The sequence below is a fragment of the Sebastes fasciatus genome, chromosome 24, assembly GCF_043250625.1.
Source record: "Sebastes fasciatus isolate fSebFas1 chromosome 24, fSebFas1.pri, whole genome shotgun sequence".
In the NCBI taxonomy this organism is placed as follows: Eukaryota; Metazoa; Chordata; class Actinopteri; order Perciformes; family Sebastidae; genus Sebastes; species Sebastes fasciatus.
The window spans coordinates 5375795-5388306 of record NC_133818.1 but is presented as its reverse complement, the minus strand read 5'-3'; the positions used below and the strand labels follow the sequence as shown (position 1 = coordinate 5388306).

General features: G+C 45.6%; 1 protein-coding gene across 3 annotated transcripts in view; it reads left to right on the top strand.

Moving 5' to 3' along the window:
• The window catches only part of LOC141763142 (nck-associated protein 5-like), a 134341-nt gene that overhangs the window by 33650 nt on the left and 88179 nt on the right, over nucleotides 1–12512 (top strand). For all 3 annotated transcript variants that reach the window (XM_074627513.1, XM_074627508.1, XM_074627509.1), the window contains one exon: nucleotides 10803–10876. In XM_074627513.1, the coding sequence (XP_074483614.1) occupies nucleotides 10803–10876 (74 nt within the window). The remainder of the gene's footprint in view (nucleotides 1–10802; nucleotides 10877–12512) is intronic.

The window sequence follows — 12512 nt, the reverse complement described above, 5'->3', positions numbered from 1 at the left end:
TGTTGTTATTGTAAGAGCAAATAGCTGGCCTAAGCAGAGGAAATTCAGGTCCTTGCACTGCGACATTTTCCCACAGTAGCAGAATTATCACTTCTGATCCTAAAATATCTCAAACGTCTCCGGATACGGAGCCCACATTTCAGCGCAAACAAATATGTGAATTGAGGCTCCTGTTCGGTTATGGTAACGAAGGAAATCTAATTTATTTATCAGATAGACCTTTGACACTTATATTTTTTTGGCGGGGGCCTCAACAGTTCTTTACACAGAGAAATCCAATACGTTTCAATCCCGTGACAAGAGAGTATTCAAGTCCACTGATGTCACCCCGTCTGAGAGGCTTAAACAGAAACTCATGTCAAATTCCTCCCCGGCTCCCATCTGGAAGAAATAAAACAAATATGGCTGCTAAAAATAAGACTCCACTTGAGATGATAACAAGGATTTAGTGCCATTAACTGTGTAAATACAGCGTGCGGTTGGCCTCAGATTCATATTAAAATTCCTTCCCAACCTGGATGAGCCCCGACGGTAAAAATAGGCTTCAATAATGCCTTTCAGAAGTCGATGATGGTCGATTTAAATATTTTATGCCGCTGAGTTATTGGACTCCCAGTCGTCTCTCAGATCACATGACGGAGTGTGGCGAGCCGCCGCACTGAGAGGTCTTTGTTCACATTAACCCGTGAAATGGATGCAGCCAAAGTAGAGGATCTCTTCAAGCTAAAAATTGCTCCGCTGAAATATAAGAACAAAACAACTTCCTGTGAGTCTGACTGCTGTACAGGAGCCCGTTTTATATGCAAATGATGGTGGCGTCACATTTCACAAATGATTGCTGCTCGCAAAAGTGTAGATGCACTTGGAAGCCCTACAGGGCGGTTTCATGCTTACGTATGGGATGAAAGTATGCCGTTTGTTTTTAAGTTATACAAAATGAACTCAAGAAACAAGAGATTTTATGTTCAGCTTGTATATAACTTTAAAGCTGCGCTGATCAAGATTTTTTATATTTGAAAGGGGGACAAATGTACAGATATATATCTATATAGAGATGTATCATATGAGAGGTAACAATTATGTTGCTATAGATTAAAATCTCTGAACCCTCTCCCTGTTTCTATTTATTCACGTCATCATTTCACTACAAAAACCTAAATAAGGCGGCAGCTGGCTGAAGGGAGATCCTTTATTTCCAGTAAATATCACAATATAAAATGTTTGTTTTCTGTACAAATGTACGATAAGTGGTTACGTCTCCAGTCTGATCCAGCACACAGCTGATAGATCGCCTACTGACTGGATGTAGTTTGTTTACATGACGTAACAGAAGTGCATATTAACGGATTCAGCGTCCGATGTTATAGACGGATGCACGCTTGCTGTTAGTGCACAGGCGGTTTGTGGGCCCCTGTGCTGCTGCACCAGTTGCACCGTTGATATTTACGCCATTGGTCGGACGCGACACACCAGAAAAAAACATAAAAGACATACTCATCTACTGACAATGGGAAAGGAGTCTATATCGCCTATTTTTAGCGTGTTTTCTTGTGATTAAAAAACTTGCATTTGCACGCTAATTTTGTTGGAAAAATAGTATAAAATTCCGTACCTGTGATCCTCAAACTGTGTTTTTTCTTTCAAAAGCACGGCAATTTATGACTGAAGCTTCAGTGAACAGGCACAAAACAAGCCTAACATGTATTATTTAACAAGGCAAGTTCACTAAGGACATCCTTATTTACAGCAATGCCTCGGGGGTGGAGGTTACCTAGATTTACACCACCTTTGCCAGGGCTGTTGTGTGTAATATAGGCTACTAGTTAACTCCATTGGTCAGGGGAACATATCTGTTTATGGAAGTGTGTGCATTCACTCTCCCCCCCACGCACAGTTTTAGATTCAAACAGGCAACCCTTTGGCCACCAGCCTGTTGTGTTAACCCTGAAGCTGCCGCCACCCCCGCAGTCTGTCTGGGAAGATGCGCCGAGCAACAACACGGCGATCACCCCAGAAATAATTCATGACCACGGGAATACTCGTTGCACCGAGTCCTGCAGTAGAGGTCAAAAGTCACCACAACCCATCTCTTTTCACCGCTCTCCTTATTATTCATCTACCTCCCCCATTTTTTAAAAAAGACCTCAGCGTATCTCCGTCGCTGTCGGCTCAGATAGGACATGTGGATCTGATAAGCATGAGTGGCACAGGTGGGTTTCGGGGATGACAGGTGCGCAAACAAACAGCGTCCTCTTGTCACATTACCATTTCCCCGGTTATGGTTCCCTGCATGCCTGCAGGCGCTATCTCCACTCCCCATCCCGAGGCGGGAAGACGGAGAGAAAAGGAAAGTCAGAAACTGACATTAATGCTTTGCTTCGACATCTGCCCGGCACCTGGTTCGGTACACTCGGCTCACACTCCGACAGGCCCCCGTCAATAAATCAGCCTGTGGATTAAACAGAGGAGAAGCCGTGATAAAGCCGAAGCCTGGAGCTAATGCACGTGAAATGTCAGCGAATCTGACAAAGTGACTCAGGCAAGAAATATCTCAGTGAAAACACGCGCTTGGAGGTCACGAGATCGTTGCTGGATAGACTTTGTCGTCCTCACAGCTGAACTTTACCACCAAATTTCTACAGTATCTAAGTGTGATTCTGAACAAACCAGTGAGCTGGAACAAAAACTACTACGGCCAACATGACGCCACAAAGCTCGCCATCAAACTGTAATGAGAAGAGGCGAGAAGCGCTGGAGAGGCGAGCTGTGTAGTGCAGATAAAGCTGAATGGATCCTCTTGAGGGCCTTTTACTCAATCTATAACGTGCCTAATTTCCCGTGAAGGAACACAGTCGCTGCTACTTGATCAGCAGACTCTCTCCGCGCTCGCTGCAGCGTGGCTCGGTTAGGTGCGGCGCCCGTCTGTCAAAGCCTGCATAAACAGAAGCCCAACTTCCCCTCTGTGAACCAACCAACATCTGTTTAGTATCAGGCCTCTGCTCCGATCTGCCCCCTTCACAAACTCTCATTCTCCCATGCCCTTTGTCTCTTTTTCTTTTGGTTTCGGGGATTACTGATGTCTGGACATCGTGGAGAAAGTGTTTCAGGTCTTATTGATTGATGTTGTCATTGAATTATACCTTCAAATACGAGCACAGTCATGCTTTTGGGCTACTTCGCTGATCAGTTAAAGGGGTCATTTACACAGTTATCTGAAGTTAGGAGCGTTTGCTGAATCTGACGCGGCACACTGATTTCGTAACTGTATATTCAGAAAGTCAATAATTTGGCGATCCTCTGAGAGGATTTATCTTCTTTCCAATTATTGATGTCCTCCCCTCTCTTTGTTGCATTCGTCTCTCTCTCTGTCGTACAGCAGCCTCTCTATTTCCCCCGTGCTCCTCTGGGTTGCCAGGTCTGTCACCACCACTCTCCCTCCCTTTCCAAGTACACCTGGCTGAATATTGGCCCCCAGATGATAATAAAACCCAGCAACCCCCAGGCTTGTAAAAAATCTGGGCAGGGGCCGCGTCGCACCGCAGACTCCTACCTCCACCCCCCCCGTCCCCATGTACGCTCCCTGTTTCCTCGATTCCCATCCTGTCTGGAAACATCAGCGTGGACACACTGTGTATTTGTTTTTATTCCTGAAAGCAGCATTCCTCGACCGCTCCTCCCTCGCGTGTGTTTTTGCAGATTTAAAACTGAGGCTGAGAGCCAAAGAGATAGTACAGACACAGGAAACAGACAGAGGGAAATGGAAAAATAAATATTTGTGTGCATGAGAAATATTAATAAAGATAAAGAGAGAGCAGGTTGGGGCTTTTATTTTGAAACATAAGCTACTGCACATTTGATAAAACTGGACTTAACGATCGATTTAAAGACTCAGAAGTGCACATACATGCAGTCGTGTAGGTCCGTGGTACCGTCCCTCGCTCCTCCACACAGGTAGCTCTGTGGAAGTGATCGAATAGCGATGTCAGCTCCGATGTATTTCACTCCTCGGCTACTTTTTCAACCCTCCCCTGTGAGATCTGCGCGGCGAACAGCTTCGCCACTGTTCCCAACAGGCATGAATGGCCCACTCTGTCAGACCCATGGAGCGAAGGAGGAGAAGCCCGAACAGACGGAGGGCTATTTGAGCGTTGGACGTATCTTAATGTTTGGAAAGATAATCTGCGGGGATTTGGATTCCTGACGGTGGCGAGGTGTTGATGTTTGGGCTGGGTCGGGCCGTAGGTGCTGCTGGAGGAAGAACATCAGATAACTGCTGAAACTCTCCCTAGATGATGAACAGGCGGCCTTTTGTATCTCCAGTAATCCATATTCCCCGACTCTGCTCCGTTCGGGGCAGGTAGGCAGATGAAGAATATCCTGCTCACTGGAGGCATTGGTTACACCGATGTCCTCCACTCAATAAGGCCACTGTGTGAGCCTCTACAGCTTCACTCATTGAGGTTTTGGGTACAATTAAGCAGTGTGATGCTCAGCTCAGTTTCAGCTTCATTTACTGAGAGACGGTTCATTAACTGAGAGGTATTTAGTCTTCAACATAGATTGATTAATTGAGAGATGATAGAGGATTCTGTGCATTACAAGTGCATTACTTTGTGTAGGTATAACTAGTGTGTGAGAACAGCCTGCTGTCTGAATATACCTGTATTCACCCTCTGTCTGAAACGCTCCGTTTTAGCGCCTGTCTCTTTAAGACCGCCTCCTGAAAAAAGTCCAGTCTGCTCTGATTGGCTTGTGAGAATAATATGTTGCACCTTTGCAAAGGTAGCTCTCAAGCTGTGGGCGACGTACTCTAACGAGCCAATGCATTTCATGACATGCCCCCTTTAACACTGTGTCAGATCTGTGTTAAGATGCTGCTAATGCAAGCGGAGCATCATACTGCAGCGGCTTCACATTAAAAGCATTCAGGTGGCTTTTATAGTGAAGCAGCAACAGGAAAGGCAATGCATTTATCCCTGTGTTAAGTAAATGCATCTAAAAAACGAGACTATAAACATAGAAAAATACAATATGTGGCTCCTAAAGTTAAGGTTAGGTAACTAAAACACTTAGGGAAAGATTGTGGTTACGGTTAGGCAAACTTTAATCAATCAATTTCCTTTATGAATCCATCAAATCATTGTGATACAGGAAACATTCGTTGTCCTTCTTTACAAGGCTATAGATGATAAAAGCATCCAGGATCACCTCCATCCCTGACTCCATGTCATACTGTTCAGATCAAGCTGACAGATCTCAGTATCTTTTTTCCCCAAATTGAAAAATCCCACGTATTAAGCTGAACATCTCTGCCCTCTGCGCTGATAAAAAGCAGAGTTATCAGGCTCTGAGGATATGAGAGCTCGATGGCCGGGCTGATACGGTGACACCAGGTCTTTGTGAGTGAAGCACCATCAGCACCGAGCCTCCAAAAACATGCTGATAAGACTAATGAATTTAACCGAGGCTGAGATCAAGCAGAGGCAGGTTTCTAGAAAGCATTAGTCATACTGATTAGTTCATTACCTCGCTACGATAGCATCACAGTCATTCTGAATTATATTGGCATACGGGAATACGTTTTTCACTGATGCTGATTAAATTTGCTCCGCATACGTCTCTGGTAACGGCGTGCACATAAACTTCGGAGGATTTGGCTGCCGTATGTTTGGCAGGAGGCCAAGACTAGCAGTCGTATCAGATGTGATATATCTCCAACACCTTGAGAGGTCGTTGTCATAATTCACGCTCAAAGTGTGTCATAAAATATACACCCAGAAAGAAATCTTACATTCTATTGGTATAACCTTTGACCGGCGGTAGTCCGTGTGGGAGCTCCGCTTTCTGTCAGACCTGCAGCTCAGTTGGTTTTACGGTCCCAGAGGCCACGCTGGCATGTCATCGGTATGTGGCGAGCAGAGCTAGGCTGGGGATAGAGTGGGTAGAGGTCGTGACCTTGTCTTTGGCAGAGTCCTATCCCCAGAGCTCTGCAAGGTGTCTTATCTGTAACGCCAGCCTCTGATCTCTGGACACATCAAGGTGGCGGAGGGAAGTCCTCGCAGCGACGCACCCTGACCTCGACACCAAGAGGTCACAGCTTTATCTAAGCTTACGGTTTATTTGTTTTTTTGCAACTCCAAAGAGGCCTCTATAAGAACCAGACACGTCTAGGATGTAGTTCCAGCCCTCTTAGTCTCCAAGAATGTGTGAAAGAGCAAAGGAGGATGAATAATGCATCTGATGTTTTATGACTGAGAAATCTGGACCATTGATCTTAAACAGATTTGGTTCGTCAGTCTGTCTGTTTGTGTGGCTTTTAACGGGTTTTCTTTTTTATCCCCCTCCCTGCTCCTCAGTGCCAAAGCAGCGGGGGGACGGCGCTCATATTTTAATATTTGATGAAGGCACATGAGCAGTTGGATGTGGGACTGGATGTGGGACTGGGAGGCTCTTTCCTCTGCAGCTACCGAGTGTCTCCTTATCAAACGCTCTCACACACATGAGTAAACATGGCCGGATAAACATCAGCCGGGAAGCTGCGGTCACACAGAGCAGCAACATCAGCAAACACATTACCTGCCAGGTTAAACCGAGCTCACGCCAGAACTGCAAAAATCTATACCGTGTCAAATACCGGCTTTTAATGAAATGTTGTGAAATGATACCCTGCCGTAAATCTAATACCTAAAAATGGCTTTCGATATTGCCATTTCAGAGGCAAATAGTGTATGTAGGGAGCTGGTGTAGTGTCTATCTTGCAACGCAGCTGGATTCTTGCGATGCCACAAGATCACGCAAGAATTGCTGGATCACATTTCACATGAAAATCCATGGTCGTGTCTTGGAGGGAGTCTGCAAACTGGGGAAACAAACGCGAGATTGTTAAGGTTAGATGTTGACCTTGAATAGTTAAGGTTAGGTCGTCGTGTAGTGAGTTTTTGCAAGGACCAATCAGCGCCCCGTGATGAGCTACTTGCGCTACGGCGTGGTTTAGGTGTGTGTGACGCGACACGGAGAGGCGACTTGTTTAACAGCTTTAGAGATGTTTGCACCCTGAAAAATAACAATTATTGGAAATCAAATCCATTTCTTTGGCATGAAAACAGACACATTTAAAGATTGAATTCAAGAAAACATCATTGTTATATATAATTAACATGAAGCGTTCGATCAGAAGCTAATTCAACTTTATCCACCACAAAGTCTCCTGAAGGTCGATTCTGTGAGTGCACGTCGTCTTCTGCAAAAGCATATTAGGATCGTCATGATTTAGTGAACTTTGGAGGTGATTACGTACTCCTTGAGAGCTTACAGCTCTCCGGACGTTTTAACCACTGTGAGGAATTGTTGAGCCCCGCTCCTGAGAAATACACCTCCGATAAAGTCAGTACATTTCTTTCAGTCTACACGTGAGTACCTGGGCCTCGTGGGAACGCTGCAGCTTTCACTCGCGCCGTAAAACCGTCAGCAATAATGCCTGGCTGAAGATATAACACGCGGCATTACATACGTGCTTTAAATCTCCGCTTTAAACACCTCCCTCCCCCCCCCCCATATATTTCACATGACAACAAGCACGCCGCATTCCCAGCATTCCTCCATGTGCGCCGGGGATTATTTCAGTGCCCTGTCATTAGGAGAGGTCTACGCGATGACAACACAGACTTAGGCAGCTTTACTTCACGTTTGATGTGGCCTGTAAATATTTCCCCCTGACATGAGGCCTTCACGGAGAAGGTTCCCCTTTGTGCTGCAGCCGTGGTCATTATGGGATTGTGTTGCTAATGGTCCTTCGGAGACAGACGCTTTACCCCAGACGCTGACACATTTTTCTTGATGAGACGGCGAGGTGAGAATGAAGCAACTGTGTTGTGTAATTAATAATGCACAAGGCCTCTCTGTTGCACCATCGTCTCTGATATTTCTGCAAAACTCACACAGCAACCAGCTTCATCCCATCCAGCCAGGACGAATTCAGAAGAGCAACATGAGCATGATTTGCAGTGGTTTGTCAGTATTGATTAACTGCAGTTGGAGCCGACAGTGTAAATTTAACTTTGGGAACTTCTCTGAGCGCTAATGGCTTTCCAGCTCGGGTGTGAGTGGCGTCCTGGCTGCGTGCTGTGGCACTCCGAGACGAGCAGATGGCTCTGGGGTGCCGTTGTTTAACAATTGGTTGCTTTCCAAACACGAACGATTTGTCGTAAAATTATTGATGATGGAAGAGATGATGAAAACATTAGGAGTTGATGTTTCGTTGTTGAATAGTGGAAAGTATGACAGGAATTGGAAAACGTGGCACCACGCTGTTAAGCATCGATCTGTTGTCTGCTGCTTTGGCGTCGGCCCGATTTGCCTAATGGTCACCCAGAGTGCCCTTGACTGGCCTCGCGGCAGGACGCCTGGGCCTCTGCCATGTTCTGCTGGCATGGAGGGGCGAGCTGGTGGTGATGGGTGTCTTGGAGTGGCGGTCTCAGATGTGGGATTAAGTGCGATAATTGCTTGAGAGGCAGCGGTGGGAGAGCGGCACCCTGGGAGGAGCGGGGAGACAAAACAACTTACTGTATTTAGACCGGCAGCTTCTGAACATCTGGACTAATGTGAGTTTACTCTCAAGGCCACAGGTTAAAAAAAGCTCATGTAGTGATAGCAGGAGTAGTTTAAGTCTGGTCTGTCCCTGAAGGCGGGTCGTAGGGAGGTCAGATCTGTTCGAAAGCTAATTATTAAAAGTTCTTCAGCTGTGTTAAAGGCTTGAAGAGTGACTTGTAAACCTGGAACATTTTTCACCCCGATCGCATGGGAAGATGTATAAATGATACGATGAGGATGCATTTTAAGCTTTAAGATTTGTAGGCCATGCAACAAAACTACAGTTACATCTGCAGTTAGGTTTAGGCAACAAAACCACTTATGTGGGGCACACACTTCATGAGAATCAAACCGATTTTGGGCCCAATTCCCCGACAATCGTCAGCAAAGCCCTGATGTTTTGATGATTCTTAAGATTATCTTTCCAGATGTTCCTCTGGTTTCAGATATATTAAGAGTGTCTTTTACATCCCCGATCGGCTCCGAAGTCCATCCTGGACGCACGGATCTCAAATCGTACATATTAAACATGTTCAATATTTATGATGGGATATCCTGTTGTGTGTGGGGAACCCCGAGGACAGCTGATGACGCCATGGCGGCCGCGGCTAATGCATGAGCTAATGCAAAACGTGAAGCAGAAATGGAGGACTGACACGAGTGAGAGACTTGGCGAGATTTCTTTTAGTCGGTACTCTTGTTGTTCCTGAATGAATCTGTTAGTGTGTGGTGTGATGTTTTGTCCAAATCGTTGCTCTCCACACACTATATAGGAACAACACTGTTACATTTAACAGAACATGTCGGTATGTGTGGGCCTCACTCACATTTTACACATCTGGTAAGATTTGAAAAATCTTTCAGTGTGGGCCAGCCTTTAGTTTGGTTTTGGGAAAAACATCCTGGTTGGGCTAAAAATAAGTACGTAAACTAAGTAAAATATGGAAACAAAGTACGGAAAACATGTCACAAATGTCACAAATGCATTTACATTGCAGTCAGTACAGACTACATGGTGTACAAATGACACTTCCTTGCACATTATCGTGCCGTTCTTTCACCTTTCTGTGCGACCAGAATGCATTTTTTTGTAACGAGGCTGTTGTTGGTTGTGTTGTTTTTGGTAGCTTTATGTCTTGTTATTTTTATCCACGCAATCCACAGAAACTCCCCTGAAATATGCATTGTTTTGTTTTGATTTGTCTCGTCGCATTTCCATATAGACCTCTAACTGTTATTTGTGCTCATGCACGTCAGGGTATAACAACGGGGGTCCTCTGAAAAGTTGCTGCAGGCACAGTGTTTGTTTGTCGATTTCCTGCCGTTTCAAAAGCTCTTTTTGAAAAAGAATCTGTTTGTGTTTCACAGACGGGTTTTTATCTTCGCCAGCGACTAATTAGAGACGTGAGATTACAACAGCAGCAAAGGAAAAATAGATGCTCAGGCAGAGGGCTCAGAAAGAAACGGCTCACAGATACTTCTTTTTTTCCTCCTGGCCTGATGACCTCTTCATGGGAATCCCCATCATTCAATTACACTGCGAGCACATGACCAGACTGTCTAGAAATCAATGGAGAGCATCTGTCCCACCGAGATAAGCGTTTACTCAGGAGATGCGTCACGAGCCGTCACGCTAACATCTCATTAATTAGTCTGAAACTTCGACCACGCTGATCTGACAGCGTCAAGTCACAACTGGCTGTGTTATGTACTGTAGGTAGACCTCAGATGTCTGGAAACCCAGATGGTTGAGGTATGGTGCCTATGTGGCCTATTTCTTACAGTTGCACTTCCCCCTTCTGCTTTATGTAGTCGGACCACTAAGAGGCAAATCATTAGGCCGTAGCCAAGAAATCCTGACATCTGTTTTCCCCATTCTGCTCTTCGCCTTAGCTCATTTCGTCCTCGCTGTAACTCAGTAGCGCACGTTTTGTGAGTGTGGGCTATTCCCAGCTGACATTACACAGCTGGGCTCGCTTCTGGGCCAGCCGTTAGAAGTTACCAAGAGGTGCTTCTGGAGTTACACGCAGAGAGAAACTGATTAATCGCACCTTTTCAAACCTACTTCTGTTCCGCGTCACTGTTCTTCACACATCTATGAAAACAAATTGGAGGAAATACACAGTCCAGACATGATTTTACCGCATCATGCTGAATCTGCCTGTGTTTGCTATTAACCTGGACACTGACTCTATTGTTGACTCTTCATGCAGGAGTACATGGACGCCAACAAATGCATCGACGAGCTCCTCAAACAGCTCGACGAGGAGCGGCGAAACGTCCGAAGGTAAGAGCTTCTTGTTTTTTTGGGGCAGATGTTTTATTGCCGGAGGACTTCAGCAGCTGCCTGCAATCCATTCCCGACCACAGGCAGCAGAACAATGTTGTTTGGTTTCGAGCTGGAGACAAGCTTTGTACGCTGTTCTTGAGAAATGCTTTTTGTGCTGGAAGAGCACTAAAAAGTGGCAGACAAAAGGGGGAGACTCTGGTCCCAGTGAGGGGTTGACTGGGGGCATTTCTCATGGAGGTCGCCCACACAATGGGAATGAAGAGCTTATGGAGATGCCAATCTAATGACCTTGTCCCCTCCGTGCTCCTATCGTCCTCACGCTTCCAGCGAGGAGACAATTTTTTAAACTTCACCCTCTTTTGTACGAACCTCTCTCCATCTCAATGGAGCTGTAGTCCCCCGGCTCAAAGTAATTTTCCCCCTGAGTGAGCAGAGAAGGGCTGGGGGTTGGACACAGGGGTGTAGGGGTCTTAGGGTGGGACACAGGGGTGTAGGGGTCTCAGGGTGGGTGGCTGGAGGGGGGGATGGGTGACCACTGACCAGCCCCTTTACTAGGCCAGGGCAGCGCCTCAATAAAGGAAGTGATGTGTAAAGGAATGACCCTCCCCACCCCTCTTTATAAGACAGGGGAGTCATCTTTGGTGACACCCGGAGTGACCTAATGACCACTTAGAAAGACCAAAATGTCTGAGGACCAAGTGGTTTCAAAGCCATGAACTTGTAGTGACTCCAGTTGATTGGAGTGGCTGTCTATCAGCTCCATCACAATTTTAAATAATGTTTCTTGAGGCTGTAGATTTATGCAATAGCGTCATGGTATCTTTATCTCTTATTTATGTTGTTCTATGCAGATGATCTTGTGCAATATGGGTAATGTGCAATATATGTTGTTTGTAGTTTACATTGGTGTGCATGTGGATTGTTTTTAATGTTTTTATTTATTGATGCTGCTGTGGAGGCAGCTGATAGTGAGCAGCACTTGAGTCCAAGACAAATTTTCCCACAGAGACAATAAAGTGTATCTTATCGTATCGTATCGTATCGTATCGTATCGTATCGTATCGTATCGTATCGTATCGTATCGTATCGTATGCTGTGATGTACGGTGAGTGCAGCTCAAACTGCATTGTGTCACGAGTATCTCTTCCATCAAGAAACGTTTAACATGCGATTTCAGATGTAGGTTATGTGCCTCTGCCTCGCCGTCCTGAGGGTGCTGTACTGTCACAATAAAACTGGATTTATTTCCACCCAGAGAGAGAGAAGCTGTCTGCTATAAACTTCCTTCAAACTTCCATTTGAAGTGCATCCTTTTAAACTGAGGATCAGATAAGAGTCCATCACATGCGGGTTAGTGCTGAGGGCTAAACATGAAGACAGCTTCCATTGAGCTTCCTTCTGTCTACGACTTCTGCACAGATGCAACTGTAAAGAAACCACCACATATCCAGACAGTGCTTTGAAACACACAGTTTTCAAAAACAACAAACCACCAGGCTGCGTTTGTACTCATTTCTTTTTTCAGCGTTGGTCAATTCAAAGCATCGACAGTGATAAACGACTTCACAAAGGCTTTTGTTCGGCTAAAACATAGACCGCAACTCCAAAACAACGCCTCCTTCCCCTTATTAAG